At 43.4% G+C, this 26,049-nt stretch overlaps 2 protein-coding genes across 10 annotated transcripts in view; one reads left to right on the top strand and one right to left on the bottom strand.

The window, feature by feature from the left end:
• RTN4 (reticulon 4) overlaps positions 1-17,741 on the top strand; it is a 48,102-nt gene extending 30,361 nt beyond the window's left edge. For 4 of the 5 annotated variants that reach the window (XM_040611382.1, XM_040611384.1, XM_040611385.1 and 1 more), the window contains 6 exons: positions 4,537-4,744; positions 7,544-7,682; positions 13,536-13,605; positions 14,284-14,330; positions 15,553-15,611; positions 16,002-17,741. In XM_040611382.1, coding sequence (XP_040467316.1) covers positions 4,537-4,744; positions 7,544-7,682; positions 13,536-13,605; positions 14,284-14,330; positions 15,553-15,611; positions 16,002-16,044 — 566 coding nt within the window. In that variant the 3' untranslated portion in view covers positions 16,045-17,741. Of the gene's footprint in view, positions 1-314; positions 420-4,536; positions 4,745-7,543; positions 7,683-13,535; positions 13,606-14,283; positions 14,331-15,552; positions 15,612-16,001 lie in introns of those variants that run through there. The other variant, XM_040611387.1, reaches the window with a different exon arrangement.
• EML6 (EMAP like 6) overlaps positions 16,934-26,049 on the bottom strand; it is a 120,094-nt gene continuing 110,978 nt past the window's right edge. For 4 of the 5 annotated variants that reach the window (XM_040611376.1, XM_040611377.1, XM_040611378.1 and 1 more), the window contains 6 exons: positions 24,906-25,078; positions 24,153-24,315; positions 23,336-23,439; positions 22,058-22,211; positions 21,612-21,712; positions 16,934-20,017 (listed from right to left, as the gene is read on the bottom strand). In XM_040611376.1, the coding sequence (XP_040467310.1) occupies positions 19,993-20,017; positions 21,612-21,712; positions 22,058-22,211; positions 23,336-23,439; positions 24,153-24,315; positions 24,906-25,078 (720 nt within the window). In that variant the 3' untranslated portion in view covers positions 16,934-19,992. Of the gene's footprint in view, positions 20,018-21,611; positions 21,713-22,057; positions 22,212-23,335; positions 23,440-24,152; positions 24,316-24,905; positions 25,079-26,049 lie in introns of those variants that run through there. The other variant, XM_040611380.1, reaches the window with a different exon arrangement.

Below are 26,049 nucleotides of genomic sequence, written 5' to 3'. Positions count from 1 at the left end.
TTAGTGCAGCGCTGCCTGTGCCCAGGCTGATGCAGAGGAGGCGCCTGTTCGCGCCTCGGCACGGTTTTTGTTGGCAGAATATAAGGAATCTCTGCTTACCTTTCAGCTTACTGAGGGGTCCCAGCGCGACGGCCCTCGTTCGTACAACGTTTGTAAATCGTACGCTGTTTGCGGTTGTGGTTGTTTTTTTTTTTAATCATCCCTCTCCACAAAGGGCCTTTCTTTGGCGTGCACCCCCGTGTCCCCGAGCGCTGACAGGGCGGCCCTTGGCGCCCGGCCGGGCCCGCGCGCGCCTCCCGCGCCGCCCGTTGCGTAGCTGCGCCGCCGCCCGCGCGCCCGCCGGAAGTGACACGGCGCGGGCAGTCAGCTGCGCGAGGGCTTGGGGAGTGCAGCCGCACTCAAGATGGATGCCAAAATGGGTTAGTCCCTTTTTCTTGGTTTTCTTTAATACATGCGAAGTAAACGCGCTTGTAGATCTCGAGGCTTTTAATTTCTCTGTCAAAAAAAGGAGAGGATTGCTGCGTTCAGGTTTTATTAAAAGAGGATTATCAGGTTAAATATATTAAACCACTTGGGTTTGTCATCAAAAAACGTTAAGAATCGTTCGGTTTTAAGTGTCTGTGAAAGGAAAAAAAAGACTTAAAAAATAATACAGTGATAAACCTATCACAGCACTCGCTTTAAAAGCAAAATGTAATTGGATGAGTGCTGCATGTAAGGCACGGATGCTAGCAGTACTATTTTTAGACGTGCCAAGTGACAGTTCGTGCTTACCAAATGTAGGCAGCTGTTCTTGCTTTAGTATAGGCCTGGAATACTTGCATTAAATGCGTGAGATTATAGTTCCATGTTGTATAAAATAAAGCTTAAAACCATTTCCGTGAGGGAAAATGCTGCTTGGCAGGGTTCTTCCTGAGAATTGGCTAGGGTTTGGTGTGGGGTTTTTTTATGTGCTGTGAATATCTCATGTATAAGTTAAAGCCAGAAAGCTGCTTCTAGTAATGCTTTTAATCTTTTCTTTTACTTCAGAAAGAAATGCAAATTACCTGTTTCTGATCAGTTGGAGAATAGAAATCAATTGCATTGTGTGCCCTTTTGGACTGAAAATTACAAATCAGTTTTTCAGTGACTTCTAACACTGAATTTCCATTTGAGGAATTTACAATGAAACCAGATCCGTGTGTCATTAAGCTGAGGCTGATTTGGTAGTTCTCCAAATGGAGTTGAGACTAGAGTGAGGAAAAAGGCTTTGTGTGCCGCTTAACTCTGGTCTGGGAGATACTAGCTTGGGGATTTTTCTTATTGATTACTGAGAACAAAAGACTTGAAAATGGGTTGCTAGAGGCTGTCTGGCATTAATGGTATGCTTTAATTCCAGCAATTTACCTCTGTTTCTGATGTTTTGGAAACTGTCATACACATGAGTTACTGTCCACATTCCTTATAACTCGCTTCAGGTAAAATGCCTTACTACTTGTAGTAAGTGATTTCTGATGAAGCAGTAAGAAGTCGTTATCAGTGGAGACCCTTTAAAACTGTATTACAGAGGAGGGGGTGTCTCATTTACAGAACTAATACTGTCTGCAAATGGAGACAAGTAAGGCTCATACTTAATGTGTCACATGATATGGGAGCAGCACCCAGATTTGAATGTATGGATGCTCAAATTGCAGCATTTAAAAATAAATACAGTTTCAGTATTTGCAGCAAATACTCAGAAAGAAAGGAGTTTTTCCCAAAATTTCTGCATGATTTAGGAGCACAAAATCCACCAACTTTTTTGACAAGACTAGTAAAAATCTCACCCAGGTGTTGTGGATACTTGCAGCTCGATTGAGGTTTACGGTTTACAATGATTTTTAGGTCAAGCTCACAATTTTGTTCCTAAGTTGCTTTTACATGCTGAACTTGCTTAACATAAGGTGTACAGAGATGCTAACGAGACACTTTTGTGATTAGAGACAAAGCCAAAGAAACAAAAGAAAATGTTAAATTTAGTGATTATGGCCTGTACAAAAGGAATTCTGCTATGACTTGATTATTTTAATTATTTTTTTTTATTTTGTCAGTTTAACCCCAGCCAGCAGCTAAGTAACATGCAGCTGCTTGCTTACACACCCACTGCACTCCCCCTAGGTAGAATGAGGAGGAGAATCAGGGGGAAAAAAGGTAAAACCCATGGGCTGAGGTAAGAACAGTTTAATAATTGAAATGGGGGAAAAAATATAGTAGATGACAAAAAGAGGAATAAAACCCAAGAAAGACAAGTGATGCACAATACAGTTGCTCACCCCACGCTGACTGATGCCCAGCCAGCCCCCAAGCAGCGACCGGCAGGCCCCAGCCAGACACACACCCACCCCCACACCCACCCCACCCCGGTTCATATGCTGAGCCTGACGTTCTGTGGTATGGGATAGCCCTTCGGCTCAGCTGTCCTGGTTATGCTCCCTCCCGGCTCCTTGTGCACCTCCTCGCTGGCCAAGCGTGGGAAACTGAAAAGTCCTTGGTTTAGAGTAGGTGCTACTTAGCAACAACTGAAACATCACTGTGTTATCAACATTATTCTCCTACTAAATCCAAAACACAGCACTGTACCAGCTGCTAGGAAGAAAATTAACTCTCTCCCAGCTGAAACCAAGACAGATCTTTACAAACATTAAAGAACAGTTGTCTTGCTTAGAGCTTCATGTGATTGACAGGGGAAATAGAGTGCAGCTTTGTAACATGAAGAGAGCCAGCGGAATAACAGGTCAACAGGGTGCACAGGTAGGTTGGGCTGCAACTTGACAGGACTTCAAGGTTTGTGGTGTTCCGAGAGCAGAGCAGGAGTGTCGCCTCCTTCCGTTGGCTGCTCTATCTCCCACCCCATATGTTTGTGGAGTCACGTGGTGAACCACAACCAGAATCTGATCTGGCTGGCTGCTTAGTTTTCATTCTATTTTTTTTGTGCAGTAGTTGTCAGTGGCATGCAGAAAACTGGGCTGGTTCTGTACGTGGCCATGCAGAGGAAAGGAGTGGAACTGAGTGCTGGTGAAGGGGTGAGGCTGTTTCTTTCCACAGCAGTTTTGGTGCGTGATAAATACAAAGATGTTCATGCAACTGTAACCTGGTTCTGTCTGTAGAACTTCAGGAAGTTTCTACTAAAACATGAATTAAATATTTGGGTAAAATATTTTGCATTACAAAAATGATGGCTTTAAGTTTCTGACCAGAGTTCTCATCTTTCCAGAGCTTGCTGCTCAGTACAGTTTCCCTACAGAAATAATTGGGAAAGGACTTCAGCTTCTGAAACACAGTGAAATTGCACTAGAGCCCCAGTGGCATTTTCATGTTGTAACTCCAAAGGGATTAAGCAGACTTTTTCCCTACAGAGGCTACTGAGTATTTAATGTTGGTGCATTACCACCTTTTCATCCTGTGAGAAATAATAGTCAAATTTATTTTAAAATTTTCTTTTACAGTCATTCAGAATAAAAAAAGTGTTCTGAATTGTGATATACTATTTTACAATTGGCTTTGTGATGTTTAAGATGAGAGAGGATTACTAAACTGATGATGTAATAGTAATAATTTTTCTGTAATGTATCGTGAGTTCTGTATCTAATACATTGTTGCTATTAACAAGCTGTTTTGATGCAGAAGAGGAATTTTTTCTTGTGAAAATCTGATCAGCTGTGGAAGTAGAAATTGTGAAGAGTGAGTTTTTTTTCGTCTCACCATGAAGTGTTAAACTAGACTAGATGCCCCTGCCCAGTTCTGTACTCAGCAATGGAGAACGATGTTTGCCAGATTTGAATCCACCGGATGCAGCAGCACCTCAAAACAAACAAATCTGCAGTGGATGTGTTAGGTCATTACCTATGACCTGTGCAAGGGTGCAGTTTACTTTAAACAGTGATGCTAAAAATGGCATGATACTGTGTTCTCTCATGAGGGTCACTTAAGGAAAATATAAACTTACTTTACAAATGAAGTACTTTGCATTGGAGCACACTATTATAAACTCCCGCTGATGTGTTTTCAGTCAAAAGGAAACCAAATGAACTGTTAATGACTCTTGAGCAGTGCCTTTGACTCTTACCAGGTTTGCAAAGATAAAACGGTTTAGAGATCTGTTAGTGTCTTGTCCTTTGTCCTAACAGAGGATCTGAATAAGTCCCTTCAGTGAGCAACATCCACAAAATGCACAAAAATAAAATGGAATGAAGCACAAACTGCTGTGGTTCTGGTGCAGAACACAGCACGGTAGTTGAAGAGATTAATTCTGACATTGCTGAAGGGCAGAATTGTTCGTAAATTTTAGCAATTACGTTGGAGGTAATCCTAATAACAGTAATACCAATAATCTGAAGTCCAGTGCAGAATCTGTGCTAAAATAACCTATTTCTAGTTGTTATTTCAGCTGTGGTTTGACAGTGAGATCGCAAGTTCCATTCTTGATGACTCTCAGCAGTCAAGTGAATCATGTTTTACTGTTTTCGTATGGATGCAAAAGGTAACTTGTTCTAATCTCTTACCTTTTTTAAATTTTAGTTGTTGACCTCCTTTACTGGCGAGACATTAAGAAGACGGGAGTGGTGTTTGGTGCCAGCTTGTTCCTGCTGCTTTCATTAACAGTGTTCAGCATCGTGAGTGTGACAGCTTACATTGCCTTGGCCCTGCTTTCTGTGACCATCAGCTTTAGGATATATAAGGGAGTTATCCAGGCAATCCAGAAGTCCGATGAAGGCCACCCGTTTAGGTGAGATTTTTCTTTTAATTAAGAAAAAGTGTGTTGTTTCGGGGAACGGCAGTTTTGGTGCCATTAGAAGCAGTAGATGACATATGCCGTAATATGTTGCATAATAATGTAAATAGTCTGTACTGAAAAATCTGTTACCCAGCCTGTGACTACTCTTCTTTCAGCTTTTCTCAGTAGGCATACACAGTGGTAAAGAAAACAAAATGAGGTTTCCTTTGGAATGCTAGAGTTACATTACAAAAAATTAAGTACTTGAATCAAATGAAGTAATAAGTGTTTTAGAATGGCATAGTCTTCAGAATGTGAACCAGTGGCAGATGATGTACAAAATCTAAAGAATACCCAGCAGATGTAGCACTTCCAATGCAATATATGTAGCAAAAATCAGCATAAATGTCACAGGGAATATCTTTATCTTTTTGGAACTTGTTTTTTAAGAATACTCTTAAAATGAGATGTTTTACTATGAAGCAGCAATAGCTGTGTTCTCCACATGCAAGGGTGCCTTGTCATCAGCAGAATGTTCATTGCAGCCTGCTCAGATCAGAAATCCAGAAAACTGGACTCTGAATTCTAAGGCTTGAGGAGTTGAATCATAGGATTGGTTCAGGCCCTCAGAGAGGACCTCTGAGCTCTTTGTGATGAGTGAGCCAAGTCCTTGGGGCATGTCATGTGTGCACTTCCTGCGGTGTGGGAACACGGTATCCATGGCATCCATCCTTTCCTGCGGCGAGTACGGTGGTGCCCACTATTGCAGAGCTGCATCTTAAGAGAAGTAAAAACTGATTAATGTGTTATTACTATGTGCATGTTTCCTCTTTCCATGCCAGCCCTGTTTCACACTGCTCAGACTGGCTTCTCTCCTCTAACTGATCAGTGAAGCAGTTCAATCTCAGCTTCCCTTGCCCCTTTCAGAAACTCCCGCATGCCTTCCTGTTTACAGCTCTTTTACTAATTTTGTGGTGTTTCTAATTATTCTCGTTGTTTTCCTCTCATCTTCAGTAAAGCGGGCAAAATGTTTTCTTGGGTTTACCTCCATTCCTCCCTGACTACGTGTAGTGGACCGTGTACCCAGAGAAAGCCAGTCTGTGCCTAGAACAGCTGTGAGAAAAACTGGGAAAAGAGGGAGTATTGGCTTTCAAGCTTAGATCTAGTATAAAAAAAAATACATCTGAACAATTGGCAACCATATTCAGTATAGCAGTGTGAAATACGTATCTTCTTGTAAACTCAGGTTTCTGGGTTTGTTTTGGTGGGGTTTTTTAACCATCAGGGCCCTGTATGGCTCTTGTCATTCACCATCATTAGGGTGAGTAGTTCCCAGCAAAAATCCTGTTGGAGCTTCTACCCAGTAGTGCTCGTCAGTATCCAAACAGCATTTCCAGTTTACCAGTCAAGTTCTTTCTTTGCAAGAACAGGCAGAACTTTTCCTACCTGAGCTCTTTCTGCAGTTTATTTCTAAAAATACTGATTTTCATAAGAAGCTTCCAGACGTTTTAGTCCAACGTACGTGGTTGCTTACTTTTTATCTGTATAGCTTCAACTACAAGAAGGGTATTTTTAGTTGAATTTAGTTTGGCAGTGAAGAGCACATCCATGAGATCAGTTTCATGTATGATTCAGGTACCGACTGTCTGGCTGATGAGTTGAGAAGGGTGTGCAGATTCAAGCCAAGTGTGGATGGCAGAATGTAGCCTTGAAATGGCTGCCCTCTGTAGTTACCATTTAAAGTATTTTCATTTGTGCTGGACTTGCCACAAAGCCATGTTTTAGCTTCACCTTCAATGATGTACATAGGAGCCTCCACTGTGCGTTTTTTATTTAAAAAAAAAATATAAATCAAAACCATCCCAAAGCAGAAATGAAAGTAAAAGTTTAACAACTGTAGTAACTGTAAAATGAGCGCCCTGTTACAGATGTGCTGCATTGCTCCATCCCTCTCCAACATGCAAATTAGATTAATTTTTCTCAATTTCAAGATACTAAATTGCGATAGCCGCTGCAGATACGGATAAGAGTAACCTGTAGTGTGAAGAACGCTTAGCCAGATAGGAGCTTATATCTATTAAAAGAACTGCTGTCACTAACTGTAAGGATTTTTTTTTTGGTTCTATTTTTTTAAGCAAATGATGAAAGACTTGCTCATTTTACTGTGCCTTTAGTGTTTTTCTTACAGCATAATGGTGACTTCAGAACGGCCTTCCTGTGGCATGAATGAATATGTTACTTGTGCAGGATTTTTTCAGTTTGAAAAATGAAATACCAAGTCTGGTAGAATATCAGGCTGCCTAATACAACAGCAAAACCTGAGAATAACACACACAATGCCCCCCAGCCTGGCTGTCTGTCATTGTTGTAAGTGTTCTAGATTACAGCATATGCTGAGGAGTAGGAAGAGCCTTCATAGACCAGGCAGCGTATGGCCAGTGGTGCTGGCTGCTGGCGAGCCTGGTCTGGTCACACCTGCGTGTCAGCCAGTGCGCCTTTTGTGTGTAGGCCAGGTAAGACTGTGTGTGACTTAATAAAAGCACTAGCACAACATAGGAGTAAGAAAGAAACGTTTTTTCTTTTCTTCTAAGAGGTTGTAGGGTTGGGGTTTTTTTGAGGTTGGCTTTTACTTTCTAAGAGTAACTTAGGTTAGTTCTGTTCTATCCTTTTGGCATTCCTGATGAGGGAAGGTTTCTGGTTTTATAACATAAAAAGAAGGTATGTTGATATTGCATATATAACATATATATATTTGATACGCTTTGACAACAGTCTTTACAGTAAAGTCTCATAAGCCCTTCTTTCTTGCAGGGCCTACTTGGAGTCTGATGTAGCTGTGTCTGAAGAGCTTATTCAGAAATACAGTAACGTTGTGCTTGGTCACGTTAATGGCACAGTCAAAGAGCTGAGACGTCTCTTCCTAGTCGATGACTTAGTTGATTCTCTGAAGGTAAGTTTGCTTCAGCTGTAGATACAGCAGCCTTGTGTAAATTCCTTGCTGACCTAGGTTAGCAAAGCCCAGTAGTCCTTGTAAACATGAATGAACAATAGCATCTTTGGCTCTGTATAAGTAAAGAATGAGTGTTAGTTTGCTTTTTGGAAGTAATAAGCCTTTTTGTTTTTCAAGAAGTATAGCCTTCTGTTAGCCACGGAGCTGAGTATAAAGTTCTGTGTGCAGTAATAGTGGGTGACTTTTTCTGCACTTTATTTTGACAGTATAATAAAAACAGATGGAAAACTGAAATAGGTTCTGGCTGCATGCAGTTCAGCTGTTAAACCTCCTCGCTAGTGCTCTTAATACAGGCATTCAGAATGTGTCACTAATATATATTTGTCCTTCTTGAAGACCTGAGTTTTGGGCTAGACTGCCACAGGTCTGGTTTGGTTTGGGTTTTGTGTTTGTTTCTGTCCAGAGACCGGCGTGTCGTTAGTGTACCGATCATTGCCTTAAACAGGAGGAGTTCCTGTGTCAGCTTCTTTTGCTGGGAGAGTTGGGGGCTGAGCAATGCCCTTCTTTTACCAGGGAGGTGGACACTTGTTTCAGTCCCTGGGTTTGGGTGTGACTAGCTGCTGCTTCTAGTGATGCAAATCAATGAAATGGGTTTTGCAGGTTACCTTACCTAAAGTGTGCAATACTGCTTAACAGGTATCTTGAATATGTCCAAGTAATATTTAATGGAATTTATTGAAGGTGGCAGAGCAAAACTGACAGTGAAGAATAGTTATTAAGAAAAGATCTGGGGGAAAAAAGATAAAAATATTGGCTGAAACCCCTTCAGCTTTGTTCTGTGAGAATTATATTCTCTCCTTTTAAGCTAATCGTCTTTCTTCATTTTTCAAACAATTGTTTCCTTTACTGAGTACGATGTGTTGTCCATTTCTTTTTCAGTTTGCTTAATCTTCTTGAAATAGTTGCATTTACCTTCCAGTAAATCCCTTACGTACTGCTTTATAAAGTCCTTTGAGTTGTGGGGTTGGGGGAAGGGCTTTCGAGTGACAGTTGGAGAAAAATAGGAAGGCTCTAGAAGTCTTTGTTATATGTGTGGAATAGAAATCGGAGGCAGATCTCGGGATCTTACGCAGAGTTTCTAGACCCAGTTTCTTGTTATGCTGCAACTTGAACATAGAGTATGTGCCAGGAAAGTTGTACCTGATGCTGTGCCGGTCTCCTGTAGTGAGAGTCCTTTCCCTCTGGAGATAGGAAAGATTATAAGGCTGTTGGGTTGTTTCCTGGGATCTGCTGTTCATGATAAAGATTAATTTTCTCAGAAGGGAAAGAGGAGAATGGGATATTAACCCCAAGGTTTAGTGTAATAATCTTCCTGATCCTAAAGGGTTGGCTGTAAATTTATTATTTTTTTTTAGGGAGGTGGCTGTGCGTTCTTACTTTTTGGTCATTTTTCTGGATGTGATTGATATTGCTGCAGTCATTTTATGGTAAAATGGCTTAAATAAGGCCATTACTGGCTGTGCCTTGCCAGTGTTTCCACACAGGGATTGCATTTTGATGGCTAAATCCTCTCGCCCACTGCCCGCCAGTCTGGTCTGTGAGAAGCTGTGTCTCACCTTCACACTGGAGTGACTGAGTACTTAGGATTCATCTCTGCAGCATCTCAAGGCCACAGCCTTGACCAAAAGAATTGCTGTTACATGGCTAGAATTGCATTTTGATAACTTAAACGGGATGTGCAAGGGAGGAAGGGAACATATTCTTTGTTTATTGTGTTTAAGGGCATTGAGTTTCAGTGTTCAAAGAGAAGTTATTTTCCTTAAGTCATGTTTGGATCTGATTAAACAACAAGCATCACAGAAAAACTTGTACTCACAAGGTCACTTGTATTTCTTGAATAATTAAGCCCTTTGTGATATGTTCCTTCATCTGAGTTATAAGCATTTCCACACCATTTGTTTAGAGATCACAATCCCTTACAGTAAAGGAAGCAGTGAACAGCCAACTGCTGTTCCAGTTAACACTGTTTTAAAAATGAGGCCTTTCAGAGGAATTATGTTAGAATTAATTCCAGTCAGAATGTCTTTAAGGCACTAATCACTTTCCAAATACTATGGTATATGGGGAAGACATGTTTATTCAGCTGAACTAATTAATTCTTTTGACATATAAAATGTTTTATGTAGGTTATTTAGTCTTAATTTATCATAGCAGAGAGCAACCCTTATATGAAACCAGGGAATGCCAGGACAGTTCACAAGCACAAGCGGCTGATTTTGAAGGGTTTGTGCCAGAGCCTGAGGAGAACATTAAGATGCTGGGGTCTTACGTAATGTAATGGCCCTGGTTTAAAAATACCTTGGCTTGTGTAGTTTAAACATCTTCACTGTAGGAAACAGCATGTTTATGTATAATTAAAAGTTACAGAGCTTTAATTTAGAAAATGTCTGCAGGTCAGTTTATTGTGTGTAATAGTTCTGGCTGTAAAATGTCTTGTTAAGATTTTTTCTTTTTTTATTAAACAATGCTTCAGTCATGGAAGTCTTAAAATGGACTCTAAATATTTATGCAGCAGCAGCAGTTCCTCACAGTTCTTGAGGAGCAATTCCAGAGCAGCCCTTGCCAGAGTCCCGGGAGAAGCTGCACTTTATCCTGATGGATAGCAGTCTAGTGCTGCTTCCCCAGCTGCGCGGTGGTAGCCATTCCAACAGTGGGGCACAATTGCTTTCAATTTTCATTGCTTAACTGATGTTTTGAGAAACAGAGCTCTTTGCCATGTTTGAATTGTTTTAGAGTAATGAAATTGACACATGCATATCTTTGGATTTGCCATTACATTGCAGCATGCTTTGGGTACTGGGGAGTCAGTAATCATTGGAATGAGGTAGGCAAAAACTTGGTTCATTCCATTGGGTACACAGGGGTTTTTACTGGTTTACTGTATCGTAACATTCCGGCTGAGCTTGGGCCCTGTGCTTTCCTTGTGTCCCAAGTGTGTGGGAAGAGCAATATTATCTTTGTAGGTCAATCCTGGGATGCCTTCTGCTTTTTTTTTCCATCTTAGAGCTTAAAGTGTTCAGACGTGTGTTTCAGGGGTAAGCTTTTTTGCATTTGCAAGGTTCTCTGAGTTTGTCTCATTTCTAAGGGGGGAAAAAAAAGAGACCAGTACGTCAGTGTGGGATTGAGATCAGCTCCAGTCAGTCCCAGGAGTGCTGTTTTACCTGTCAGAAGGGTGTGAAGAGGGATGGAGTTGTGGGAGCTGGGGGGTCTGAGGTTTTTGCTGAACTTCATTTACTTTGGTAGCCTCAGCCTTCAAAGTAGCTGTCCCTCATGGATGTGGTAGAGAGGGGGGCGGCCTCGCTGGGCTCAGTGGTTCCCTCTCCCGCCTCGTGTGAATAAGTGAAGTGGATTAAAAGCTGTGCGTGTACCACAGTCCGTCATTAGACCCTGATGCTGCTCTGGAGAGACTTTTGGAGAAGCAGAGCCTGTGTCAGTCCAATGTTAACGCCTGGATTTTGATCTTTCTCAGGCCATAAATTTAGTGCTCGCTAAATAGGCTTGGATAGTTCTATTAATTGTTGGACGTTGGGACTGGTTCATATCTGTTACCACTCTGCTTACATAAACTCACATTTTCTGCCTTGGTGATAACCTCCCGCAATATTACTGAACTGTCACCAGACTGGGGCGGTGCTTAGCTTCGGTAGTTGTGTTTGTGCAGGGAGATCCTGGATAGCTGTCACGATGCTTTGCTGTGTGCGCTTGAAGTCGACATACTTAGTTTATATGGACCGCGCAGCCTGCAAGGGAATTGTTCTGAATGGTCACAAACTTGGGGGCTTTTTGCTGTAGTGGAAGTTGCTGACTTCCCTCCCGTGGCTGGGGAGGGGGACGTGCTGCGTGCACCGGCTTGCTCTGAAGGGAAAATGCTTGCTCCATTAAAGTGCAGAGGGGCTGGCAGCCAGCTCTCACCCTGGCATTGTGGGGAGCAGAACTGGGCCAAGGTTTGAATGAATCATGAGGGAGTTTAGAGAAATCTGCTTTACTTTTCTTGATAAACCTGCCAAAATCCTTCAGCCGGACTGCAGTTGATGGTAACATCGCAGCCTTGCCTGAGGGTTAACTTTGTGCCCCTAGTGCTGCTTGCACTGCATCTGGGAAGAGCTGACAAAGAGCTGCATCACTTGCAGTTAATCCTCCTGCATTTTGAATGGGATCAGCTCTGAATGCAGCTCCTGAAGTAAACTTCATGTCAGTGCAGGGCTCATGCAATTAAACTCATAGTGATTGTCATGCCCTTTCCTGTTGTTGGCTGTTGATTTGGTTTGGTCTCTTACGATGGATTGGTCTCTTACTTCATCTTATGATAAGCTAAAGATGGGTGTTGGGGTACGTAACTTGGCTGCAGGCTAGAGCCCTGCCTACACCCGCAGTCCTTCGACATGCGGTTTTTTTCTTTCCAGTGCTTTGTATCCATTTTTTCCTTGCATGTTTCTCCAGCTTACCAAAGTGCTTCACCTTCGGTGGTTAATTGTGCCCAGGCTTTCTCTCTCTGATGCCAGCGGCAGCCTCCCACCATGTCTGTCCAGCTGTTGGCTAATTTGCAGTGGTTTGCACAGAAAATAACCAGATGTGCGTAGTTGATTAAAGAGCTAGGGGTCTCATCTGTGTGCTCCGCACAATACAGAGTGTAATTCAGTGCTTAGCCAGGACTAAGCACTGGCAAGTCCAGTGTTTCTGACATCCAGATCCTGGCTTCTGTTCAGCTCCTTACAAGCTGTGCAACACTAGAAGAAACTGGCTGATTTTCCTCAGGGAGGAATCCTACACAGAAATAGAGCTGGCAGCCTTCAGCCCCCTCCCACCCCGCTATAGGTCAGAGGTGTGCTTGGGACACTCTCCACCTGGCGGAAGGCTGAGGGGCTTGAGCTTCTGCAGACCTTTGTGTAAAGCTGGTGAAGCGCACAGGGAGCTCTGCAAGTGCAGTCAGCAGCATGGTGGTGGGGGAGGAACCCCCGCTGGGTATGAGTTAGGGGCTGGGACATGGAGCCAGAAATTGTGTCAGTGTGAGCAGTGAAGCAAAGGGACGGCTTTCCTTCTGAGTTACTCTAGGACTCAGAGCCAGCTTCCATTTTACGGCACTGTTCATTCCTCTGTCTCCTGAATTTTTTGATATTCAAAGCTCTCCTATGTTTTCTTTTAAGGGAAAAAAGCCAATCAAGCCAACCTTGCTACTTCACCTTCCACACAGGTTTTTCCCCTGGTGTGACAGAAACCTCTGCCTTGCCTAGTCAGCGCTTCACCGAGACCTTTGCTGAGCCAAGTGCGATTGTGATAGTTTGGTGCTGCTGGTTGCGCCACAGCCCAGAGCGGGATGCGCTTGTGTGCTGGCTGCGTGGTGTGCTGGCTGCTGCGCTGCCACGCAAACAAATGACCTGCTTCTTTCTGGCTCTGTCACCCAGTGCTGTGTCACATGCCAGCCCTTTAACCTCTCACTTGCCTGCCTAGTTCTGTCTTTTCAAAGGGTGGGAGGTAGGAATGGCGTTTGCCCATCGTTAATAAACGCGGAATTGGAAGTGCTGTATGAATGCAGAGGGCATTGAGCGGCCACTGAGTACCAACAGTGGTCACTGCTGACTCGGGCTGAATTCAGCCCGATGACCTAGACTATCCTATTACTGAGCCCTTCAGCCATCGTGTCGCTCATCTATAATTACGTGAGATGTGCAAGGGGGAAGTGGCATTTGGGGCATTTTAGTTTCGTATGTGTTTTGAGAAGGCCCCTCACTGTTGTGACTGGTATGTTCTGGTGACACAGACACCAGGCTGACATGCTGTTTTTTTCCTTTTTAGTTCGCAGTGTTGATGTGGGTATTCACCTATGTCGGTGCCTTGTTTAATGGTCTGACATTACTGATTCTGGGTAAGTGTTTTGAATTGCATTAAATACTGGCATACAAAATAACTCTGGAAAAGCACTGAAGCTGCTCAGTACTGGAGGCTAAACTATTCCTGTGTTCTGGAGTGTAGTGAGATGTTACAGTTCTGTGTCCTGTTTCCAGGACCTTGATAACACTGCAGAACAGGCCATTTTGGATTGCCGAATTCCTTGAGATTGTCAGTTTTCCAGACCTTGTATCATTTGAAAGCAGTTGCGGTTGTGCTTGTCCCTATCAGGGTCAGCCTGACTCGAATACCATTGCTGCATTGAGCTTTGGAGGAGGTACAAAATTGCCCCTGGCCGTGTCGTGGCGCAGACACTTTTATTTCTTGCACCCCAGAGCAGGCTGGCCTCAGGTGGCAGAAACTGACTGACGCTGGCAGAGGCCTGAGCATCCTTTTAGAAGAATTTGCATAACCCACAGTGGAAAAGTGACCTGTGACTAGACTTACTGTACTGTTAATGAGACCTGGAGAACAGCCCAGCTTCTCCTTAAGAGGGATTATTTAAATTACCAGCCAACAGTTTTTGTACGTGGCTTAATTATATCTTTTTCTTGCAACCTTTTGAAAATAAATGTCAAGGTGTAGAAACTAGTCTTTGTTTTACCTGAACACCATCCCTTCCGTCTGTTCATACCTTTGATGTGCTCTTTTCCAGCTTTGATTTCACTCTTCAGTGTTCCTGTTATTTATGAGAGACATCAGGTGAGTGTTTAATGTGATTTGTGAAATGTTTCATAAAATTGGCTCCGTTGAAGCAAAGCTACAAGCAAGTAAAACCAAAATATGTTTCAATCTTCGAAAATCTTTAAAGCCTTTAAAAGATAGGCCTTTAACCAGGAGTCAGTGCTGGGGCCAAGAAAATCAAGTTCACTTTGAAGTCCAGATTGCGTGTGCTTTCCCCTCCTCCTTTTTGGTGGAAGTGTAAGAAGGCTTCCCCAGCAAACAGAAAAAAAGCCCCATTAACCTGGAGGCCTCCTCTCCTGATTCAGCTTGGTCAGGGCTAAAAGAGCAGCAGGCAGTCAGTCCTGATGTAAGTACTTTTAAAACAATTTCTGAAGAAACCTCTTTGGAGCTGATCTTCAGGATTCGTGTCCTGAAGCCCTGTGGAGTTTGTAGCCCTGGCAAAAAGAGGAGGTGGGAGATGCCTGGCACAGTCCGGTGCCTCTCCGGTGGAGAGACTAATGTAAAAGTAAGAGGTAAGAAGGAGCCAAAATAAAATGCTTATGATTAAATTCTAGCCGAGCTTGAGCAGGGACTGTCTTCAGCAGGTCATAGCACAGGAGGGGGGAGGCCAGCTCTGGCTTAGCCGTTCCTTCTCCTCTTTCAAAAACAACGCTGCTCATGGAGGCCAGCCTGGGACTTGGGAAGGGAGGCAGAAAGGGCCAGAGCAGATGGCGGAGTCTCCTGGGCTCCTCTCCGAGCTCCCAGGAAAGGACAAAGTACGCTGCAGTGAAAGGAAATCCTGTAGCCCCAAGGAAAGATGACGGACAATTTGTGTGGCTTAGCTTGGTCTCCTCAATCCTCTTGACAAGCTGAAGGCTGCTCTCGGCAGGCATAAGCTGTTTACGAGGCCTGGCCCATCTAAGCAGCTTTCCTTCTCCACGCTGCCCGTCTGCCCCTCACCGAGGGCCCAGGTTGCGTGCCCTCGAGAAGAGGCAAGGGAAACGCTGGTGACTGTTCGGTGGAACGTGCAGAAGCTGGGGTGAATCTATTTGGGTATTTGCCTGCTATTCCCTGCCTTTGTGTGCACGCCTGGAGGCAGACGCTAGGTAGGGTGTGCTGAGCCTGAAGCCGCGGGAGCTCTGGCATCAGACTTGGAAATGAGCGCGGCTGAGCCCTTCCATCCGTCAGCGGTCTTCTGTGTGAGGCACACCGCGGTGCCTGCTCCCGAGCTGGCTCTAACACCTCTCATCTTCCATTCCAGGCCCAAATTGACCATTATTTGGGGCTCGTGAACAAGAATGTCAAAGACGCGATGGCTAAGTGAGTTGTTTTTTTATGTTATTTCACTTTAGAACGTTTACAGCTCTTGGTATGTCTGGTACTGCTGTGTGTAACAAATGCATTACGTGCGCTAGTCCTGGGAGGAGAACATCCTTTGTTTGATTTTGGAATGGTTTCGAAATCAGCTCCTTTCTTGCTGAGGCTGTTAAGTTAATCCTGTATTATTTCTGATAGAATTCTGTGTATTTGAAACCGCTCGTGAGACCCTCAGCAGTTGCACCCGAGGGCTAAACAAAGGAGAATTTACCAGTTTTGGTCACCGTGATTGTGATCTTTATGTGCTGCTGTTTTTAAGACTGTGTTGACACCTACCTGTTTTTCGTTTGTTACTCAAACGCTGTTCTTTTTCCTCTCCTGTTCCTCTTGCAGGATCCAAGCAAAGATCCCTGGGTTGAAGCGCAAAACCGAGTAAAGAGCCTGAAGCAACTTATCGATAGGAAGTTCATCTTTTAAGGGGGAAAAAATACTCATTTGGATTTACATGGGGAGGGTCAGGGAATAGCAAACCCCTTGACATTGCAGTGCAATTTCACAGATCTTTATTTTTTAGCAACGCAGTGTTTAAGGAAAAATAACTGTTTTGACTGCCATGTGTTTCATCATCTTAAGTATTGTAAGCTGCTATGTATGGATCTAAAACTAATCATCTTTCTTTATCCTGTGTGCAGCACTGGCTAATACAAAAGATTTGAGAAAGCTGTACATTTTGCTTCATCAGAGGTAGTCCCTGCTGCGTTCCAGAAGAGGTAGTGCAGGTGGAGCGGAGGGTAACACTTCCCAGTTTGTGCACTGTGTATGGTCTGTGTAGATTGATGCAGATTTTCTAAAATGAGATGTTTTAGAAGAATATACCATTTTAGCAAGTTTTGAAAAATCTTGCCTTTTTGGTATGAGTATAGCTGTATTGTGATTTTATTGTTTTATCAATTGCCAATATATATATATATATATGTGTTTCACAAAGCTTAGATCTTTCAGCTGCTCCACAGTGCTTCGTACTTCAGAGAATTGACTGATTTCTGGACTAGCTCCATAGCACACAAGCTTGAAAAACTAAAACGTTGTCTGTAAACACTAGCATCTGTTTAAAACAACAAAAGAGACATGAACAAAGGAACCTCCACATACATTAAAAGATAATTACAGCATACACTTTGTTGCACAAACGTACAGTAGTTGATTTTGAGCAAATCTACAGTCTCTCAAACTCTGATAATCTGTGGACCGATTATCTAATGCTGCAACTGTTGTTTGGAAACTTAAAGCCTTGTTATGCAAGAAATGATAAGTGAAAATTTATACACTTGCAGTTTAAGCTGTATTGAACTAAGTCTGTGGAATGCATTGTGAAATGTAAAGAAAAAAACCAACAAAAAAGCAAAAAAAAAAAAAAAAACCACCCACCAACCAAAACCCCAAGTATCAATAAAGCTTATAGACATAAAATGATATTGGTATTTTGCTTTCTTGAGGCAAGTTTAATATATTTGTGTTTATTTTGTTTAACTTCATAGTGATTAAATAGCCTTGTACATGGTGGTGGAAGTACTAGTTTGCCAGACGTATAGCAATGTGAGTAGGTGGATTTCCCAGGATCCCTTTTCTTTTCATATGTGCAGTGTGAAGCAGTTTGTTCAGTTCCATTGCAGAGCTGATGTCCCAGGGAGCCGTGTTGGCCGGTGATGCTCAGTTCGGCGTGTGGTTCATGTAGCGCAGATTCCCGCCGGCAGCGAGGAGGCCACTGTGCTGAATGCTCAAGGCCCCCGTTGTTACCGCTGCCAGCTGTGCCGACAGCTCAGTGACACGGAGTGTCAGACGCCACTTAAGTGTTGTGAGTAGTTGGTGATAGAAAATTGTGAAAGACTAAATTTTAGATTCTGCTAAACAAAGTGAAGATCCTTGGTTTCTTTTATTTTTGAGACAGTAATGTATGATGCCATATTCTAGTTTGAAGGAAATGGTGAAGCAAGTCCCAATAGTCTTTTCAGATCAACTTGCTGAATCTGGTTTGAGACCTGGACATTGAAAACTTGTATCCATATTTCCTTGAGACACAGATTTTGAATGAATGGCATCTTGATCATTGAAAAATAAATTCATGCACTAATATTTTAGCTTACAGTATGATACATCATTACTTCCGAACATTTTATACTTACACCCAAACCATATAAACATACAAATTTTAAGTGTTTTCCTGACAAGACACTATTGCTTTAAGATATTTTTTCACATCACCATTGATCAATGCGTTCTGCCACACAACTGGTTTTATTTGGGATACAATCAGTGCGAAAGGAAGGCAAACGTTATTACAACATAGGCAAAGAAGGTGCTCACTGACATCACCACCTAACATGATACATTATATGATCAAGAAGGTTTCTTTTTTTTAAAAAAAAAAAGACTGCATAGGGACTCTTATTGTGTATCTGACAAACTGATCTTCTGTATAGTAATATAAGGCATTAATAAATACAATTTTAAAAAAAGGTGATTCTTTGAGGTTGCTGAAGCACTTTTGTGTGTTGAATGTACATGTAACTGGTTACTACTTGCAGCCAGCAGCTACCTTTTTATGCAGTGGGCGCCAGGAGTGGATTGGCAGGAAGTTTCCAAGTTTCCACAGTTCAAAATAGTATTTTTCCTGAACTGGGACTAAAGCACTATTTAACATTCCTTTTCAAAGACTAAACGTAAGTCTAAATGTTTTCTTTTGGCCTTTATTTTTCTTGGTTAACAGTCTTTTAAATAGAAAGGTAATTTCAAAGTATCAGAAATTGCTACAATCTTTTCTTCTGACATTGCCTGCATTTTCTGTTCCTTTCCCTAAACAGTTTAATTGGAAAAAGTGGAACTTACTTTTGCTGTCTCCAGTTCCACTGTCCCTGTAGTTTTTGCTTTTGACAAAATGTTCTTTAACAAATGTCAAAAGGCTTTACTGGTCTTTTGTGAACATCAGCTCGTAGTTTCCACTTCCACAGGGAGACAACTCTCACCTCAGCTGCCTGCTGCCCACAGCCCGGTCCCCGAGGAGGGGGCTGCACGAGAAGCAGTGATGGGGGAGAGGAGCCAAAGTTTAGCAAAGATCATGCTTTTCTCGAGGACAGGTAAAGGTTCTGCTATCAGGAGGGAGTTATGTTCTGCTTCTGAGCAGGATGGGACTAGCTGCCTGCTGGAGGGTACACGCAGTCCCCGCTAGGGAGGTACCAGGTGTTCCTTTGGGCATCTTCAGGAAGCCCCTCCAGAATGGGAAGTGATGATTCCTGGAGGCTTTCAAACCGCTTCTAAAATACAAATACACTACGTGGCCACTGCCTGTAGAAATAGTTACCTATAAAGCACATTTTCCCATAGATGGGGATTGTGCCGGAACTCTTGGGGAACAATTTCCTCAATATTTGTGTTAAAATTTCTTTAACCAAGTCTCACCGTACTCTTTCTCCCCTCTACTCACCGTTTGAGTTAAGCTTCAAATTCTGGCTGCAGTCGAGCTACTACCATCACGAACCAATTGTGAACAGCCTATCAAGAGGTGTAATGCCGAGAGGAATTTGTCCTTATAAGAGCACGTAGCTTCTTGCTGTTGGAAACGTTTTGGAATTCACACGTGAAGGTATTTATTAAAAACCAAAGCAGAAAGCAGGGATAATGTAGGTACACAGCTGGAGAAGGTGTTAATGGTTAGCCCTCCTCCCTGTGAAAGTTATAGCACCGTATGTTGAAAGCAATTGGTGGGAGGTAAGACTGTAGCCCGTACTACTAGAAAATTATTCAAAGGCACTTCATGGATAGAAAATTTTGCCAAATACATACATTTAAAAATAAAATGGACTTAAAAAATGATACTTTACTCCTTCGATTACTGAAAGCTGAAGTGTGAACCCCAGCATGCTGATTGAAAGCTTGCAGTTATACTCTGCACCAAATTTGAGTTTTTAAGAAGCAGGTGTGGTTAAAAGACACCAACTTCCTTGAACAAATGTTCAAACCATAAATTTTGAAATTATGCAAATTGTGAAGGGCCCAGCCTTTTCTCAGCGTGCTCCCTTTTCAGACATGGATTGAATAACACAGTATTAGGCAAAAGCAGCTTCGTGAGTGAACTGTTCATCACTTTGGCCTACCCAGGTTACGGAAGGATGCCCTTTCAAACTTCAGCTTCCTTCTCAAGGATATTGGTCTTTCAAATGCAAGATCACATTCACATTCAGTAAATTTGTACGAGTAATCTGAAAATGTGTAATCCATGCAGCATCATATGGAAATTACAGCAGCCGGAGGGGTAGAGGCATTCATGGCTGTCCAGTCCAGAGCAGTCCCTTGGTGGTGGCAGTAACAGCGGCAGAAGAGTCTCCTTTCAAAGGCATCGCCATACAAATACACTACAAGGAAATTGAGGACATCATACTTACTTTTCCGAGTAACTTGATGACAACCTCCAGCATGCCATACCGAGAGAGGGGTTGCATTACATACATACATACATGATCATAAATGTAGATTTACCAGCAGGATGCCAGGTAAAGCAACGTGAAGCCCTGGAGTTCCTCGAGTGCACTTCGCTCGGGCGAGAGTTAAAGCATTGTACCTAGTGCGCGTGCAGGCTTCGGTGAAGGCCTGCAGCTTGGAAATGGTTATTTTACTCTGTATCCTTACGCTTTGCATCAGATCCTCACCAGAACTACATTGTCTAAATTAAGGCAGCTGATAAGCTTTTCTGCGTTCATGTAAGTTGCAGCCTGCAGGGTGGGAGTTGAGGTAAATGCAGCCTTTGTTCCTGTGCAGCCGCCCTTTGATCTGACAGAGCTCCCTGCTCTCCCGCTGCGCAACCACTTTTGCAAGGGTTTGTTGGTGTCCCTACCCCCCACCCCCCTCCTTTCTTTTTCTCCCAAAGTGGAAAATGATAACATCTATTTCGGGGTGTGGGGTGCTGCGTTACCAGCAGGCTTGCGCAAAAGACTGTGAATACAAAATCTGAAGAACAGCTCATCTCACGCAGCAAGAGTTAGATCGGCTGCAGGGTCTGAACAAACCCAAGGTAAGGGCAGTATCTCTGCTGCAGATGCTGCAGCTCCCTGAGGGCAGCCTCCTGTCAGGGAACATACATCAGTACGGAGGCTGCTTCTGGGAAAGGTGCAGTCTTGTTCACTGGCAAAAATGACTTGGTCCTGCAGTCCTGGCTTTTATTTTTCCTGCCAAGTAAGCAGTTATAAATACTTGGTTCTTGAATGCAGCTTCCTGATACTTGCTCCTGTGAGAATTTGTGCCTTTTCATTTCCTACCTTGTTGCTTTTCAGTTTTTCTAGTGTGACGTTTTGCTGTTGTAATTCCTCACCTTCCTGCTCCCTGTTTTGCTTGACAGTACTGTCCTTTTTTTTTTTTTTTTCCCCCCACTTAAGGAAGGAAAAAAAAACACCCCAAAACACCCCAACACAAACTTAAGGCACCTTTGGACAAGCCTCCTGTTATTTGAAATGTCTTTCTAAATCTATCTATCCTTCTGTTCAGCTGGAATTCCTGGTCTACCCTTTGCTGGGCAGGAGCTATTCAGTTATTTTTATGTGACTGGCGCTCCACCAGCTGTCTTTGTCTCACCTAACTGTTCTTCAGCCACACCAAGGGGCTCCTGCGCCAGCAGCCAGGACCGAGGGCCTGCCTCCTCCGCCCTCCCCCAGGGAGGAAGGCAGGCAAGGAGCTACCGGCAGGTGCCTGGTAAACACAGAAACCCAAATGCAAGGTACCGTACCCAGTAGAGATGACCTTGTGAATGGCGCCAAGGTGGCAGGAGCAAATTGGGTGTAAGTGACCATAAAATACAGCCATTCCAGTCAGAAAACCAAGCTGAAACCGTCACACATCAGCAGGCTTCAGTGAATGTGACGTGGGCGAGAAAGGTGTTCAATGCATCGCTCTGGGTTTGGCATAGAAAAGTACAGCCCAGGTTTTTGATTATTTTAAAAATAAATAAGCAGTTACCTGCAGTCATCTCCTCCTGTACTTACAACGTACTTGTCATCATGAGAAAAGCGTATGTTGGTGACATGCGCGGAGTGCCCGAAGTACCGCTTGTGTTTGGCCTGTTGGGCAAAGAACAGAAGTTCAGGAATTGGTGGGGCAGCGCTGCCTTGCGGAGTTACAAAGTTGCCTCCGAGTACAGACGAACCCCCCCGGCGCAGTGCTGGTGCCGGGAGCCCGCAGCAATCCCAGCTCAGCAATCCCAGCTCGGGGCCGGCAGCTACCCTGTCACCTGCGAGCTGATCTGGGGACAGCTGTGCTCCTGCACTCCCAGGCCGGCGCTGGCCGGGAGCTGCCTGGAGATGAGCCGTGGGACCGTGTGGTTTGAACATCTTGAAATCCTGTGCTAAGGAGTCTGAACATGGGGAGAAGGAAGCTGTTTAGATTAAAATAAAATATCCACTTACAAATTTTTCTGTGCATGGGAAATCAAACAGTTTCACCAGACCAAAGTCATCTCCTGTGACTATGTTTAGGCCAGCGTGGGTCACACATGCACAATTGACATCTGCTTTATCTGCATTTCGCGGCCAAATTCCAATGACTTCGTCTCCAAGAATGCTGTTCCAAAACCAAGTTAAAAAAAAAGAGCGTAAGACTTGCTGCTGCTCAGTAACAAACACAGCCCAGTAAAAAAAAATTTGCTGCCTTTGAGATCAAAGCCTTTTTCCCTCTGAATCATTGCACTAAACGCGATCTCATCACTGGGGAAGACCACATGAATACCCCTTTGTCGTGCGGCTCCCAAATCATCTCCAGCTGGGATCCTAAGGTTTACTTCCTGCAAAACCACTCGCACCGTTTTACACAAGCAGCCTGTGCAGCTATGCTGCCCTCCCCTCCTTATGGACAAGTACGTGCCCTCCCACGGTGATTTTTGGCAGCGATGTTCTCTTCTCAGGGCCAGGAGTTCTTGAACGAGGGGGTGCTTGTTTGGACGTAAGGTATTTCTTAAAATGGCTGTTCTTCCTTAGTTTAAGTTCCTTTATAATCATTCCTCTTTACCTGCATCTTGCCTGCCGGGCGCGCCTGCCCCACTCCCACAATCTGTCAAAGAGTCCTTAGGAAAGAGTAATTTGGGGCAGATTTTTATGCTTGCTTGATAGCAGAGCAGTTGGCGTAGGAGGATTCCCACTCGCCTTGCAAAGCCCGCCGGTGTTACCGCCCACCGGTTACTGTCAGATTGCTTTTGGCCTGTTCCACTTTCCACAGTGTTTCGTAAGCGTGTTGGAAGGGTCCTATATAAATCCTGGCCAGTAAATATATTTTAATGATGCCCACAACTCCTTCCTTAGCACAGTCAGCTCACGTTTCCGTGCCTCCTATGCTGCTTGTGTTTGCTGATGTGGGATAAGGCAGCACCTACACCAGCCTGCCAATAAAAGCAAAGCCTGAAGTACAGAGCGGTGTGAGGGGCCTTGCCCCTCGCTGGGGCGAAGCCTGGGACCAAAGGCAACAAACAACTGTGGGGAGAGAGATACACACACACAAATGTGACAGCCCTCGGCATCACCAGACACCAACCAGCTACAAATGTGTATAAAAAAAAGTGTGTGATGGAGCTTTGTGGAAAGGGAGTGTTCTCCCAGGTCTGCCAACCCCCAGCATTTCATTTACACGATCTGATCTTAGTTCTGTATCACACCCGAGCCCGATCAGGCAGAACGCTGGGTTTAGGTTTTTACCTTGTCCACGTGGCCCATGTGATCTTTTCTATTAACACAGGATCTGTTATTTGCTTTCCTAGTGGTACCTCGTGAACTTGACGCTTATAGGCACCCGTTGATACCTGAAAGCCGGAAAGGAAAAAGCTAGTAACCTCACCATAAATATTTATAAAATTTCCAGCAGTAATAGTCTCTACAGATTTTATCAGGAAATAAACACCAGGGATAAATTTTCTCTTTTTTCCCTAATTAGCTATCATAATTATTTATGTACAATATGAAGTAATAACAATGTTACAGGACAATTACTGAATGATGTGTTCCAATGCATATTGCATAGCTGATAGATTTCCTTTTAGTTAATATACTCTGTGGTTTATCTCAACCCAATTCTACTAAATCAGAAAATTTTCAGAAGGAAACCGCACACATTAGTTCAGCTATCATACGCATCCCGTGCTCGGCAGGGGAAGGAGGAGAACCGGTTCTACATTGTTACGATCCACAATTTCCTTCTCGGTGTTGTACCCATTCCCTTGAAACGAGAGAATACTTTGCCTTTAGCACGCTGGAACCTTGCAGGGAACTGAGCTATGTTGGCACAGTCAGCGATGCAGAACGCAGGGGGAAGACCCGAGCATTTGGAAAGCAAACAGCTCTGTGAACATCCTGAAGGCAACCAGGGCTGGCTGGCCTACCTCAGAAGATTTAGGGCACCTGAGGGTCAGAACAACTTTGGGAAACCTCCCTCACCCGTTCTTACCTCCATCCTGTTATTACATCTGCTAACAGGGAAGTCGCGACCAACACAAACAGGGGTTTGCCCGAGACATACCTGAATGTACCTGCTGTCTGCAGAAAAATCCATCTGTACGACAAAACTCGCGATGTCTTTGCAGTAGCCGATTCGGTTTAGGGTTGTACCTTGAGTGAGATCATAAAAATCTACAGTATGTTCTTGTGAGCCCACTGCCAAAAACTTGTTATCTGGGCTGATCCTAGACAACAAAACACAGAACGGGGATATAATTTACTGTTCTGTGCAAGCCAGGTTTTCTTTTGCTTCTCAGGTTAACACAAGAGAACAAATTTCTTTCACTGGAAAACAAGAACCACCTTCCTGGCAGCAGCTAGATTGAATCCAAACCAGACCGCGATGCTTAACAGATGAGGAGGGTTGAGGACGTTGTATGTCGTTAACTGATGTTAATATCGCACTTGCACAACGCACACAGCACAATGTGCAGAGTAACACCAATACTCTGTGAGGAAGCAACAGGTATTGCAATTTTAAAATAAACTGTAAGATTAATTCCCATAATCACAGCTCCACAGCGTGCAAATTACTGGCTATAGTCAAGTGGATATAATGGAATTAATCACAGGAAAACCAAAGGTGTGTGGCATATAAGATACATAACTTTAGGTGTACGTAAAGCCACCAGTCAGCCAGTAACTGCATTTCATGATTTCATGCAGGTTTCAACAAATGCAGAGTTACAGGAAAATCTGAAAATCAACTTGAAACCTGATGGACTTATTCTTGCGTAAGGGCTGCATATTTAGGGAACCTGAACTGAAATCTCACCTGATATCCTGAATTGCAGACTTCCTGTCTCGCTTTTTGCCCCAAACCTTAAGGCTGTTCACAAGCAAAATAACGAATTCTCCATTCTTCATGCCAATGGCAACCATTTCACCATCAGGACTGTACGTGGCACATCTTGCTGGGTGACCTAGGTTCACTTTGTTCAGCAGTTTCTGCATTAATAAAAGCAAATGGCTCACACCTCCTCCTGGAGAACGCTACCAAGCAAATGGAAAGCTTCCAAACACAAAGTATAAAAGTGAGTTCTTAAAAACAAATTGTCTAAAGTTTCCTCTAAATATAAATCTGAAATTTCACATAAAAAAAAAAAAATCACATCCCACTAGGCATATGTCACAAAACAGACTTCAAAATACTGTAATTCAGATGGGAGTTTCATGTTTGCATCTATCTTGTTGCAGGGTGACTTCAAGTTTTACAGCAGGAAGAATACTGTTTAGCAGAAAAGGCTGAAAAATCCATTTCCCATTTTGTTGGAAAGGTGATTTCGATAGCGTCTACACCTGCTGCTCAGGGTAGGGTTTTTTTCCATTTGATCTGCGATGTTAAAACATACTAGAACGAACCTGCATGTTTACTTATCTGATGATATTTATAATATATTCATACTTATCCATTCCTGTTAGCTCAGGTAACTACCTTTTGAAAAGGTTTACGTAGGTTAGCATAAGCAGAGACCTTTTTGTTATTTTAAAAAAAAAATTTATTGATTTGTTACTTTTTAAAATGGTGGTTGATATACAATTTGAGTTGGAAAAAAAAAAATCCTGAACCACACACATGCAACTTGATTGGTTCTAAAGGCAGGCTCTGCAGAGGAGGGGGCCACACTTGCCATACGGCGGGCTCATTGTCAGGGTCCGCCTATTAGTCGGTGACAGGACAGTCTGTGCCACCCAGTCCGACAGCATGGAATTAAAATGCTTCTTAATCCATGCCAGCCTGTACTTTTAGATCAAAATAAGTGATACGCAAGAAAAGGCATCCCATCAGCATGAATGCTTTTAAATAACTGCATTTCTTTGCAAATTGCTTGCCTCTGGAAAGAGCAGCTACCCCACCAAGGACTCACCTTTTCACACAGCCACATAGCAGGAAGAAAAAGAACCGTACCAAACCAGCA

The sequence above is a fragment of the Falco naumanni genome, chromosome 12 (assembly GCF_017639655.2).
Source record: "Falco naumanni isolate bFalNau1 chromosome 12, bFalNau1.pat, whole genome shotgun sequence".
In the NCBI taxonomy this organism is placed as follows: Eukaryota; Metazoa; Chordata; class Aves; order Falconiformes; family Falconidae; genus Falco; species Falco naumanni.
This window is presented reverse-complemented; position numbering and strand designations above follow the sequence as displayed.